General features: G+C 38.0%; 1 protein-coding gene across 5 annotated transcripts in view; it reads left to right on the top strand.

Moving 5' to 3' along the window:
- stard13 (StAR related lipid transfer domain containing 13) overlaps positions 1-13,914 on the top strand; it is a 272,259-nt gene that overhangs the window by 251,758 nt on the left and 6,587 nt on the right. For all 5 annotated transcript variants that reach the window (XM_062974708.1, XM_062974710.1, XM_062974709.1 and 2 more), the window contains 4 exons: positions 1,014-1,212; positions 3,887-4,094; positions 10,973-11,087; positions 12,667-12,888. In XM_062974708.1, the coding sequence (XP_062830778.1) occupies positions 1,014-1,212; positions 3,887-4,094; positions 10,973-11,087; positions 12,667-12,888 (744 nt within the window). The remainder of the gene's footprint in view (positions 1-1,013; positions 1,213-3,886; positions 4,095-10,972; positions 11,088-12,666; positions 12,889-13,914) is intronic.

The raw sequence follows: 13,914 nt of genomic DNA, 5'->3' as shown, positions 1-13,914 counted from the left end.
AAAGGCTCCTACATGGATTGATGGATCTGGACCAAACTTGGCACACTTACCTTTCATTATCCAATTTCAAATAATTGAGGGGTTTAAAATACAAACTTAGTCCCTTTTGGGGGCAGGTCCCCAAACAATAACTAAAGATGTCTGCAGTGCTCAGAAGCAACCACAAGATGACAGTATACAGATTTATTTAATTTATTTATTTACCCTATTTCTACCCTGCCTTTCTCCACCCCGCAGCGGACTCAAGGCACCTTACATATGGCAACTATTAGATGCCTTAAAACACATACAAACAGTAAGCAGAAAGTCTACTCAGAAGGAGAGCTAATAAATGAAAGAGTGCTAGGGAATCACCAGGGAGATACTCTAGGAGCCACTCAGAGGGCCCTAACATTCCCATGGAGACATTGTGATGGAGGCCTTTTCAGAGGGCCAAACAAACTTCAAAATGAGAGGGAGAGGGGAGAAAGCAGCCGGATAGTAGCCCCTCCAACATCCAGGCCATGCCGGGTTTAGTAAAGGTAAAGGTTTCCCCTGATGTTAAGTCCAGTCGTATCTGACTCTGGGGGGTTGGTGCTCATCTCCATTTCTAAGCTGAAGAGCCAGTGTTGTCTGTAGACACATCCAAGGTCATGTGGCCGGCATGACTGCATGGAGCACTGTTACCTTCTCGCCGGAGCGGTACCTATTGATCTACTCACATTTGCATGTTTTCGAACTGCTGGGTTGGCAGAAGCTGGGGCTAACAGCGGGCGCTCATTCCGCTCCCTGAATTTGAACTTGTGACCTTTTGGTCCGCAAGTTCAACAGCTCAGCACTTTGACACACTGTGCCACCAGAGGCCGGGTATATATGCTAGTAATAAAGAAATATGTCGTGGATTGGTGATCTTTATTTACTTACAACATTTCTAGGTCAGGGTTTTTCTTTTTTAAATGCTTGGATAATTTTTTTCCTCTCCCATGCTCATGACAAATGGCCACAGAGTTAACTTATTGCATTATATATTTTAGGTGGGTCTTTTCCGGAAGTCGGGTGTCAAATCTCGAATACAAGCCCTTCGTCAAATGAACGAAAGCAACCCTGAAAATGTCAGCTATGATGACCAGTCGGCATATGATGTGGCTGACATGGTGAAGCAGTTTTTCAGAGACCTCCCTGAGCCTCTTCTTACTAGCAAGCTAGGAGAAACTTTCCTCCACATCTATCAATGTAAGTGCCAAGCTTATATATACTAGCAATAAGTAACAATATTGTGGGCAGTTATCAGAACTGAAGAGTTGCACTAGTGTTAACCCATCAATATAGATGAGAGCAGCATGATTGCAGAGGTAAAATGATAGTACTGTAGTTACTGCAACAACATAGGGATGGCAAGAAAGCCATAAGCTAATTCTCTGTCAGTGCCTGAGGTGCCCATTAGGGCCATTTTCTCTGGTAGCAGAGATGGTATGCTCTCCTTTTTTTCTCACTACTATGCAACATTTTAAAATGGTTTAACTGAGTGCAATATACTCATATGTAAAGCATCAAAGGATTCAGGAATATTGACTGTGAGTTCATTTTATACAGTCTAAATTAGCAAGATTGAGTAGAAAAACAATTCCTTCCCTATGCACTTTGGGGTATTGTCAACATGTGAAACCCCTAATTCTGACTTGAAAGGAAGAAATGTAAGCATCCATGGGACAGTTTTGTAGTAGTGGTGGTAGTGGTGGTCATGGTGTTGGGAATAATGTATTGTTAACATATAAAATATGCAGTAGAAAGCTGTTTCTTTTGCTCTTTCATTGGATTAATTATTGCGTTACATCATTATTGCTGTGTGTCTTCAAGTCATTTCCGACTTACGGCAACCCTAAAGCAAATCTGTTCCATGGTTTTCTTAGCAAGATGTGTTAACAGGAGTTTGCCATTGCTTTCCTCTGAGGCTGAAAGAGCATTACTTGCCAAAGTCAGCCAGTGGGTTTCCATGACCAAGGATGGATTTGAATTCTGGTCTTCAGAGCTCATACAACACCTGACTTATTGGACAACATTGGCTGTCTAAAAAGTACCGAAAATACTCATGTATACATTTTTTAAAAGTCAAAAATTGACACAAAAAACTTGGTTAACTTATCCAATGGATAAGTATATTTACATTCTCTTACCCAAAAATACATCATCTTCTTCTCTTAATAGAATGGTGAAATGAAGAGCTCAGTCTTTCCAAGAGAACATAAAAGCACTGAGCCCCGCTACTCTTCCCATAATTGCACTTCTTCTGACCTTTTTGAATGTCTGCATGGGAAAATGGTGGAGGCAGTTCTTTGGTGCTTCCCTTCAAAGGTTTACTGAGAGAGTAGATGGGTCAGTGTTTATTTTAGGTTCTCCGAGGATGGACTAAGCTCTTGCCTGTTGCCACTCTACTCAGAGAAGGGAGTGGTTCTTTTTCTGATAAGAGTTAATACGATACCTTAACATTTATCAAACAAAGGAACAATCCCCTTCTGAGTAGAACTGCAAAAGACTTTTCTGAATGCTTGGGCAGGATAATGGTAGCAGGAGTGACCACGAGTAGCTGCTGTCCTGAGGCAGTACAGGTTTGCGCCCTCTCTATGGAATTCATTTATCGTGTCAGAAGCGAATTGAGAATATAGTTATAATGTATAGAAAATCCACAAACAAAGTTAAAAACTTGGCATTATACTAAATTTCCTTTGACCAGAAGCTGGCCACTTCAAGTGCCTCTGGTGTTGCTGTAAGAAGGTCCTCCATTGTGCGTGTGGCAGGGCTCAGACTGCATTGTAGTAAGTGCTCTGTGGTTTGCTATTCTCCACACTCATATGTTGTGGACTCCACTTTGTAGCCACATTTCTTAAGGTTAGCTCTGCATCTCATGGTGCCAAAACGCAGTCTGTTCAGTGCCTTCCAAGTCACCCAGTCTTCTGTGTGCCCAAGAGGGAGTTTCTCATCCCATATCAGCCACTGATTGAGGTTTCAGGTTTTAACCTGCCACTTTTGGACTCTTACTTGCTAAAGTGTCCCTTTGAGTATCTCTATAGATCTTAGGAAGCTATTTCTTGATTTAAGGCGTTGGCGTGCTGGCTGATATCCGAATAGGGGGTGGAGATGTCAATGCCTTGGTCCTTTCATTACAAGCTGCCACTTCCCAATGGATGTCAGGTAGTGCAATACTGGCTAAACAGTATAATTTCTCCGGTGGTATGGGGCATAGACATCCTGTGATAATGCGACATGTCTCATTAAGAGCCACATCCACTGTTTTAACATGGTGAGGTGTAATTCCAACTGAGCATGCATGTTCAGCAGCAGAGTAGCAAAGTGCAAGGACAGATATCTTCACTGTGTCTGGTTGTGATCCCCAGGTTGTGCCAGTCAGCATGATTTTGGCCCCCAAACCTGCCCTTGATGTATTCATGAGATTATATGAATTATAGATATTGCATTTTGTAATAAAATTGAATAGAAATGTAATAAAATTATTAATAAAGAAAGATTGACTTATACATGAGTATATTCATATTTACCTCATTTCATGCCAGGAATTCTTTCAATGCTAAGTAAATGTAATAATCACTATACTATAAAAACAAACACAAGGTATAAAGATAAATCTTGAATTCTTGAATTTAACCCAAGTGAACATGCTATAACTTTTGACAAAAGCATGTTTACGGATCATCATATATGCCTTCATCAAAACTTTTCAACAACTGTGAAGAGGGATGATGAGAGTAAGGAAAACTGATGTTTCTGTGTCTGAAAGGTCTGGGTCTCTTCTAGAAGTAATCTGGAGTTTATGGCTTGGGTCACACTGATGTTCCAAACACATTGTTCTCATTTAAGATCAAATTTATTAAATGTCACTTTTATTTTTCAGATGTTCCCAAAGAGCAGCGTCTTCAGGCAGTTCAGGCTGCCATAATGCTGATGTCAGATGAAAACAGGGAGGTTTTACAGACTCTGCTGTGTTTCCTGAATGATGTCACTTCTGTAGAAGAGAATCAAATGACTCCCATGAACATAGCTGTGTGCTTGGCCCCATCTCTGTTTCATCTCAACATAATAAAGAAAGACAGCTCCCCACGGTAAATATTTTTGCTAGTTTCCTTTGCCTTTCTTCCTGCTTGGAAGTAACCTTTTCAAGGAATTACTTGTAATTAGCTTCTTTTCCTGTAAAGAAGGCATATCTAAGTTACATTACAACTGTTTTGTAGAACGGTGGTATTTTTGTTCCTTTTTTCATTTGGTACAACAAGATCTGAAGGACCATAGTTTCCTCACCTGGTTCTAGGTTGTTTAGGTAACAGTGCAATATGTTATCAAACTTCATCTACATTTTATTTAAAGCTGTATAAGAGGAACAGGATGAACAATCTCTCTGAATTATGACTGAATTTAGGCTGCATAAATCAGTGCCATTGTAATATACAGGCCAGAGCACAGAATTTGGGCATTCAAACTTAGGCTCATCTACACTGAAGAATTAATGCCGATTGGCACCACTTTGTCTTCCATGGCACAATACTATGGAATCAGAGGAGCTGTAATTTTACAAAGGCTTTAGGATTCTTTGTCAAAGGGTGTTGGTGCCTCGCCAAACTACATATCCCAGAATTCCATAGCATCGAGCCATGGCAGTTAAAGTGGTGTCAAACTGCATTATTTTTTTAATGTATTTATTTACAGTATTTATATTCCGCCCTTCTCATCCTGAAGGGGACTCATGGCAGATCACAGAACACATATACACATAAACATTTAATGCCTATTATAACAATGACAACACAGACAACAGATACAGGTATATATAGGCTTTCCCATCTTTCAGCATCTTTGGAGGCTGTGCTCGATACTGGACACTGTGGGGTGCTGTCGCTCCATCTCCCTGCCAAAGAGCTTTCTTTCTTTGTACATGTTAGCAAAGGTAAAATCCTTAGGTTGCAGAGTATTAAAAAATAAAGCTGCAGCAGAAACAAAAGCCCTGAAGTAATGTGGTCAAACTTAATTTAATACAGAAGCATAATGCAGGAACAAAACAAAACTCAAAGAGAAAAAACACAGCAGAACAGGCAGAGTGCAAAGTGCAAAGAATATATATATAACAAACACAGCTCCACCTGTATCAAATTGACAAAGCATATTACCTGTTAAAGGTACATGAACAATATAATTTTGTAACATTATAATACTTTCAACACTCCTCCACAAAATTATATTAGTTCACATTTATAAATTCAATTTCTTACAGAACTCATTATGTTTTTCAAAAGAAAGAGGTTTAGTAAAAATGTCAGCAACATTTTCAACTGAAGGAATATAATTGAGAACAATTCTTTTGTCTTTAACAAATTGTTGTACATTTGAATATCTGACATTAATATATCTGGACCTTGTTTTCATATTTTGACAGTTACTCAAAGCGATACAGGTTTGAGAATCAACAAAAACTTGCATTGGCAATTCTAAATCAATGTTAAGACTTTTAATTAAAGATTCTAACCATTCTGCTGATGTCAAAGCGTCAGATAAAGCTGAGAACTCAGCTTCTCCAGTACTTAGTGCCACAATTTTCTGTCTTCTACTCTTCCAACACACTGGTGTATTTGCATATTTTATCACAAAACCAGTAATAGATTTATTTTCCTTTAAATTTGCAAAAGAACTATCACAATGTATTGTTAAAGACTCTTTATCATCTGGGCAAATTCTGAAAACTTTTCCAGCTGTTTGCTTTAAGTATCTCAGAATTCTTTTCAATCCTTCCCAGTCTGTATGTGAAGGATTTTGAATCCTTTGACTTAGAATACCAACAGCAAAAGAAATATCAGGCCTTGTGTTATTTGCAATATACAATAAAGAACCAATAACTGAACGATAAATGAAATTATTATCGAACACTTCTCCATCTACATGTTGTAAAAACTGAAGTGCCATGGGTGTATTAACAGTGTTTGCATTTTCCATTCTTGTTCTTCTCAAAAGATCATAAATCTTGTCAGTTTGGTTTAACTCAAAACCTCCTTCATTTCTAACAATATTTATGCCAAGATATTTATTAACATCTCCAAGATTTTTGATTTTCAATTCTTTGTTCAAACTCCGAAATACTTCCTGAATTTGTTCCTCAGAACCAATGCATAACACATCATCCACATATATTACAACAAACATTTGTGTGTTTCCACTTCCTTTTGAGTACAAACAAGGATCAAATTTGTTAGCAACAAAATCCAATTTTGTTAACACTTTGTCCAAATGTAAATTCCAGTTACGCGCACTCTGCTTGAGACCATAAAGACTTTTCTGAAGAAGATAAGACCCTTCAGGAAGGTCAGTTTCAAAACCTGGAATAGCAGATATATAAACTTTCTCCTCCAAGTTTGCATGAAGATATGCAGTGTTCACATCAAAATGTTTAACTTTTAAATTCCTATTGCTAGCTATTGCAAGGGATATTCTTAATGCTTCCCCAGACACTGTGGGGCTAAATATTTCATTAAAATTTTCTCCATATATCTGTTCAAAGCCTCTGGCAACTAATCTGGCCTTATACAAAAAACCACCATCCTTGGTTTGTTTACGTCTATAAACCCAACGACAACTTAGAACTTTTACATTGTCAGGTGTTTCAGACTTCACCATGACCTGCAAATCTTTCAAAGAATCAAATTCACTTTGCATTGCTTTTAACCAAAAATTTCTCTCAGTTTCATCTCTTTTCAACATCTCTTTATAACTATGAGGTTCAGACCAGTCATGTTCCTGTATTTTCACAGCTTCACAATGGTACCTCTTTGGAGGAATACCCTTGTTTTTCCTAGAACTGCGCCTAGGAATAGTCCTAGTACTATCTCCTCCATTAGTCTCATCACTCTCAGAACTACTAGAGCTAGTACTTTCTGAACTATAAACTTCAGCTTTTCTCTTTTGAGATTCACTTTGTTTAATCACAGGACTACTAACTTGTAACTGACTAGTAGTAGATCCTTGCTCCACTCGCACTTGTGTTCCCAACTGTGTATCTTGGGAAGTGCTTGGTTATATATTTTGCTGTGCAGTCTGTTGTGACACTGATTGCACCTGTGTATTCGTTTGTGTAGCAGTCTGCTGTGAAACTTGTTGTGTAGTTGGCTGTGTGACTTGAGGTGTGTGCATTTGAGCAGTTTCAAAAGGCACAAACACTTCCTTATTTGAATGTATCCTTTCCCAACCACTATATTGTTGGAACTTCACATTTCTAGACACAATCACTCGATTGTCACCACACCAAAACCTCCAACCTTTTGATTCAGATGCAGGGCCAAGATATTTCAATTTTTTCCAGATAGCATCATTTTTATGTCTTTGTTGAGAAGGAATTAAGACAAATGAGTCACTTCCAAAAACTCTGATTGAACTCAAATCAGGAATTTTCCCAAAAAACAATACATAAGGAATACTATTAACACTTCTACAAAACGAACGATTGAGCACATAGGTGGCATTTGCCACGGCTTCAGCCCACAATCCATCAGATAAACTAGCATCTCTTAACATTTTTCTAGCCACAACCTTTACGACGCCTATCCACCTTTCTGCAACCCCATTTTCACTGGGTGAGTAAGGATTTGTTAACCTGTGGACTATACCAAACTTTTTAAACAAATTCTGCATTTGTTTGGACATAAACTCAGCACCACGATCACTCTGAAAAGCTTTTACCGGGTACTTAGGAAACTGTGTCTTCATTAACTTCAGCCAAACAGAAAGTTTTTGAAAAACTTCACCTTTAGTCTTTAGAAAGAAGGTGAATTTCAGCCTTGAAAAATCATCTACCAAAATCAAAAAATATTTTGACCCTCCTACAGAAGTAGGGTGAGGACCAGATATGTCAATATGAACAAGCTCTAAGATCCTTTTTGAAACTCTAGTACTGTATTTTGCAATAGGAGCTTTCTTAAGATTTTCTGATGCACAAATTTCACAATCTAGAAAATTCTTACATCCTTGAATAGGAATCTCACACAACTCAGCTGTCTGCCTTAAATACTGCCATGACAAATGACCCATTTTTCTATGAAATTCATGAATACATTTGCTATGTAATGGCCTGGGATTATCAGGTATCTGGTTAATGCAAGCAGACATATTAGCATTATCAGATGACTTTAAAATAAAAAATCCATTTTCTTGTATCAGTTTCACTTCGTTACCTTGAGGATCAACCAGCATAGACTTTTCTTTCTTTAAAGACACCTCAAAACCTTCATCCAAAAGTATGTTGGCACTGAGAATATTATACACAATTTCTTTTACATAGTACACATTCTCAAAAGTACATTTTAGATGATCAACATAAAGATCACCACAAGAAATTACTTGTACTTTTCTATCATCTGCCAAAGAAATAAAATTTATATCAGAGTCTCTCACATTTGATAACAGTTCCTTACACTTTACCAAATGTTGAGAACAGCCCGAGTCAATGATGAAAGAGTTCATGGTATCCATTTTAGAAGTCACCAGGAAAGCATGCTGAAAATCCTTTGAAGAACTAGGTCTCTCCACCTGCTTATTTTTCCATTGTCCTGGATTCTGCCAGCAATTCTTAGCATAATGCCCTTTCTTTTTGCATTTATAGCATACAACTTGAGATTTTGGCTTAGCAACACAAGCAGTGTCTTTACAAGCAGTGTCCTTAGAAACAGTTCCCAGATTCTTCTGTATAGAATCAACACTTCTCAATTTACGTTGAGCTTCAAATTCCATTATTTTCCCCGAAATAAACGGTATCGTGAGATCCGTGTCTGGAATTCCATGAAGAGAGTCAATAAATGCATAATAAGAGCGAGATAAAGACCCCATTAAAATTAATGCTTGTTGCTCACGAGGAAAAATAATATCTCTTGCTCTCAATTCCGAAAAAAGAGCCACAACTTTTGTAATGTGAGATTGAACTGGAGTGCCTTCCTCATGTTTGAGGTTAAACAGCTGGCGCATAAGAATTATCTTTGAGCCACTTGATTGTCTTTGGAACATATCTTTAAACAAATTCCATGCAGTTTGTGCATGAGGAATATTATGAAGGTGAACCAACAAAGTATCCGTCACAGACAACTGAAGCAGCGCCAATGCTCTTTCATCTTGGTGTTGCTCAGCAGGAGTTAATTGAGCTGGCAAATTCTCAATTATTTTCCATAAATTCTGAGAAACCAGATAAGCTTTAAATCTTATACTCCAACTCAGCCAATTCTTATCATTCAGTCTCTCAAACGGGAGTGAACTCACTTGAACAGGCGGCAAGGCCATTGTGTTCTTTTACTTTAAAACTCCAAAGTTCCAGAAAAAAAATTTCAGACCAGCCAGTCTATACTCACTCCTCCATGAAATTACTGATTTCTTCCAAACTTCGCTGTATTTCTTTGGAATACAAGCAGGGTCTGACTCACAGACTTTTAGTTTCTTCTTTCAGCTTCCAAAATATTTACTGAAGAGAAAACCTTCCATGCAAGGCATAAAAGGAAAGCAACAAAAAATTGGCCCTAGTTGCACAAGCATGTAGAAGGCAAACCAAACAAACACTTCACCATAGCAGGCTATAAATCTTCTTCATGCCTCCAGGTCTCTCCCAAGGTTCAGCATTCAGCAGCAAACTGCCGCTTTTAAACTTCGCTGCTCTTCAAAACAGCAGGAGCAAAAAAAAAACTTTTCAAACCACATACTTCAAAATAAAACATCAGCACAAACACATTGGCTTTGTAGTTTTCTGGGCCCATAACCTGTTAGCAAAGGTAAAATCCTTAGGTTGCAGAGTATTAAAAAATAAAGCTGCAGCAGAAACAAAAGCCCTGAAGTAATGTGGTCAAACTTAATTTAATACAGAAGCATAATGCAGGAACAAAACAAAACTCAAAGAGAAAAAACACAGCAGAACAGGCAGAGTGCAAAGTGTAAAGAATATATATATAACAAACACAGCTCCACCTGTATCAAATTGACAAAGCATATTACCTGTTAAAGGTACATGAACAATATAATTTTGTAACATTATAATACTTTCAACAGTACACTTCCTCCATTTTCTGCTCAAAACGCCGAGCCTAAATACTTCCCCGCTTTAATGTGGTTCCTATTTATGTACTCACATTTGTTTTCAAACTTCTAGGTAGACAGAAGCTGGGCTAAAGGTCAGGAGCTCACCCTGACCTGAGCTTTGAACTGTCAACCTTCTGGTTGGCAAGATTTATTGCAGCTTGGTGATTAACCTTCTGTGCTAAAACCCGGCCCCATTAATTCTACAGCATGGATACACTCTTAGTTTTTCACAGCCTAACCTATTTTGTTTTTCTAAGGAAAAAGAGATGCAGGGAGAGTAATAAAAGAATAAACATGTGTGTCACCCTGAACTATTTTAAGAGTGGGTGTGATAACACATAAATGAATGAAGAAGATACATTTTTGTGTAGCGATTTTGTTAAATCTCAAGCTGTAATTCTCATATGTCCAAATTTATTCATTAAGAGCTGCATCTCTTTTGTACACAGCATGTCAAACAGTTGCAAAATGGGAAAGGTAATCATATTCAAGCTTTGCTGTCTCTGTCATATTGACTTCTCTGCCTGTGCCTCCTTTTCCAGGAATGAAGTAGTTTAGCCTGTGGAATGCACTGAGATGTTATGGAACATTTCTCTGAAAATGTTAGGATTCAACTAGTAATCTTTCTTCATGTAGACCACATATAATACCCAGTACATACCCTTTGTTTTTTCTTTATACCTTAAGAAAAAATTCAAGTATACTTCTTTCCTCTGCAGTTTAAAAAGGGGACTTTCCTCGACTCTTGCGATGTGACAAAAGTAGAGTTATAAAGCACTGTCTATAGTTTGGTACCAAAAGGAGACGTGTCATAGTTGTTTTTTTTCTCCTTTCATCTAAAGAAAACTCTGCTCCTTTATCTTACTTGAGATGCTGAATTCATTTTCAGAGTCATACAGAAGAAATACGCAACAGGGAAGCCAGATCAGAAAGATCTCAGTGAAAACCTGGCAGCTACTCAGGGACTTGCACACATGATAACGGAATATGGTAAACTTTTTGAGGTGAGCGAAAGATTCAGATAGCATTATTCATGAGCCTAATATTCAGAAGGGAGCATCCTTTGAAGCACTTAGCCTATATAGCTTTTCATATTTTGGCCTTGAAATAATAGTTTTTTGAATTGGGGTATTTTTAGTGGAAGGTTCTTGATATGGTTCCCCTCCCCGCCTTTCTGAAATATTATTTATTCTCGCCATATATTTATATTGACTTATAGTTTCTTATATCCCAAGGACTCCAGTTTTATCACAACAGTTTTGTTTAATGGAGATAAATCTCTTTCATCTCAAAGGCTAGCATCAGAGCAAAGCCAAAACAATTACCTAAAAATGTCAGGTTTTCAATATGTTTTTAAGTTCTTTCTCATAGTTTATTTTTAAGTCAAATTCTGACAATCTGGAAGTACAAAAGGGAGAGATAAATAGTTCAGTGATAAAAGGAATCTATGAAATGGCTCTTTACAAATACTTGGTGTATTTTGCAGTGAAATGCTTCTTCAGAAGCTGAGAGTTTTATGAAACCAAGTACCAAGCATTTCCTGGTACCTTCTGATTTTCTTTTTAAAAATCTTCTCAAACCAGACCTCTACACTGGGTGGAATTTGCAACAGTACTGAATCTAGTGTAAATAATGTTATACTTATTTGTGTGAAGAAATGGGTGGTGTTTTTTCCCCCTCAATGCCACCCTGCAGGCATGAGCTCAGCAAAGAGATTTGCTCTGTAAAGATATACTGTATTTAATGGGATTGTTGTTTCCCATTAATAATAGAAATTGGACAGTGAGAAAACTGGCATATGGGGAGATAGGCCAATTATTTTCCCTGGCCCCCAATGCTTCTGAGAATTGTCATTCCTAAACTGCTACTGGCCCCAAGGAAATTGGCATTGGCATAGAGGTGGCTTTAATAGAAGCTAATACTCGTGGCTTTGTGATTGTTTTTTTCTGTGCCAGGAACGACTTGAGAAACTGCAAGTCGCTTCTGGTGTGAAAGAGTGGCCGTCTGCAAGGACGTTGCCCAGGGAATGCCTGGATTTTTGATGTTTTACCACCCTGTGGGAGGCTTCTCTCATGTCCTCACATGGGGAGCTAGCATCCACTCCCCGGATTCGAACCGCCGACCATTTGGTCAGCAGTCCTGCCGGCACAAGGGTTTAACCCATTGCACCACAGGGGCTCCAGCTTCATGATGATAATAATAGACTGAACTCTTGTTGAATTTTACATTAAATAATTTGACTCAAAAACAACACAGCTTGGTGTCATCATTTTAAGACCTATTTGGGGGATTATTTGGGGCACTGATTCAGAAAATTGCATTGGATAGACTGCATCAGCTCTAGTTTCTCAGATACAGTTATCCTTATTTTCTGTGTACAAACAGATGAAAGCTGGTATATAGCATATGATTTGAATCTTAAAAACTAGACCTGATGGGGGGAAAACTGGTGCCCTTTTTGTATTCAACAGGTCAAATATACCCAGACATTTGATGCACCAAAATGTGTGTTGGCCAGGGTAATATACCAAATGTATTCTTTAATATGAAGCTTTCTCTGCACTTTCTAATTCTTTGGAACAGATCCCGCATGAGATGGTAACCCAGTCCCGTAACTCCTATGTCGAGGCTGAAGTACATCCCCCCACTCTGCAGGAACTGGGCAAACAAATGGACGAAGAAGGTGGAAGTTTCCAGACCTATCTGGAAGGGCTTATACTGAACCTCTGTAAAGAAGCCAAAGACAAATTCAAAGGATGGGTCACATGTTCCAGCATTGAAAATACAGATCTCTCCTACAGAAAGGTATTTTTTTGCACTCAGAAAATATGGATGCTAACTGGGACACCCCATTGTTAGCATTAATGAGTTTCATTTTCACTGTAAAACACTGGCCGCCATCCAAAGGGCCACGCATCCATCCATTCCAATGCGTCTTTTTAAGTCCATGTTTTTATATAGAGGAGGTTCCAGACTTTGCCATCTTTAAAGTATGTCACCGGAACTTGAGTTCTGTTGATTTCGTTAGGCCTACCTTGAATCTATTCCATCATTAGTGAAATGGCTTTTAAATGGCATTTAAAAGGAAAATGTCTTTGTGAAAAACTGAACATAAGTAAATCATATTTATTAACCAATCTGTTAAATTAGAGACACCCAGTGTGTCATGTTAATATTTTTATTTGACACTGCACTGTTCCAATGCCTAATCTCCTTTAAACGCTGTTGCCTTCTGAGATTTAATTTATGAGTGGAATATCCCATGATTATCTTTCGTTTCCACTGATTTTTAAGTAACACAATCTATTCAAATTATATCATTGTGTTCTTGTTTTAATTTATAATGATAAATAAAATGTCATAATTAAGATATTTAAATGACACAATGTTTACATTATCATGAAGGTCTAGCTTTATTGGAATAAATGAAATTTCATAACCAGTAGTTATTAGGATTTTGAGGAACCTTCCCTTTTCTCAATTTTTATGAGCTCCAAAATGTGTTGTGAATATTGAAAAAAGCAATATGATGCCCCTTATCCATGGATCCATTATCCACAGTTTCACTTACCCAAACTCCACCCCACCGTATTGGTCAAAAATGTTTGTGGACTTCTCTTAGGTCCTCCAGTGCAATTTTTGGATATGCCCAAGTACAAAAAGATATAAAATGCACTATTATCCATGGTTTCAGGAATCCACAGGGGTGTTTGGAATCTATTCCCCATGAATATATGGGGGTCTTACTCTACTATGAGTATGAGCCTCCAGTGGCAAAATGGGTTAATCCCTTGTGCCGGTAGGACTGCTGACCGAAAGTTTGGCACGCTC

Source organism: Anolis carolinensis, chromosome 3 (genome assembly GCF_035594765.1).
Source record: "Anolis carolinensis isolate JA03-04 chromosome 3, rAnoCar3.1.pri, whole genome shotgun sequence".
NCBI lineage: Eukaryota > Metazoa > Chordata > Lepidosauria > Squamata > Dactyloidae > Anolis > Anolis carolinensis.
Note: the sequence above shows the minus strand (reverse complement) of the source record. Positions and strands in the feature narration are given on the sequence as shown.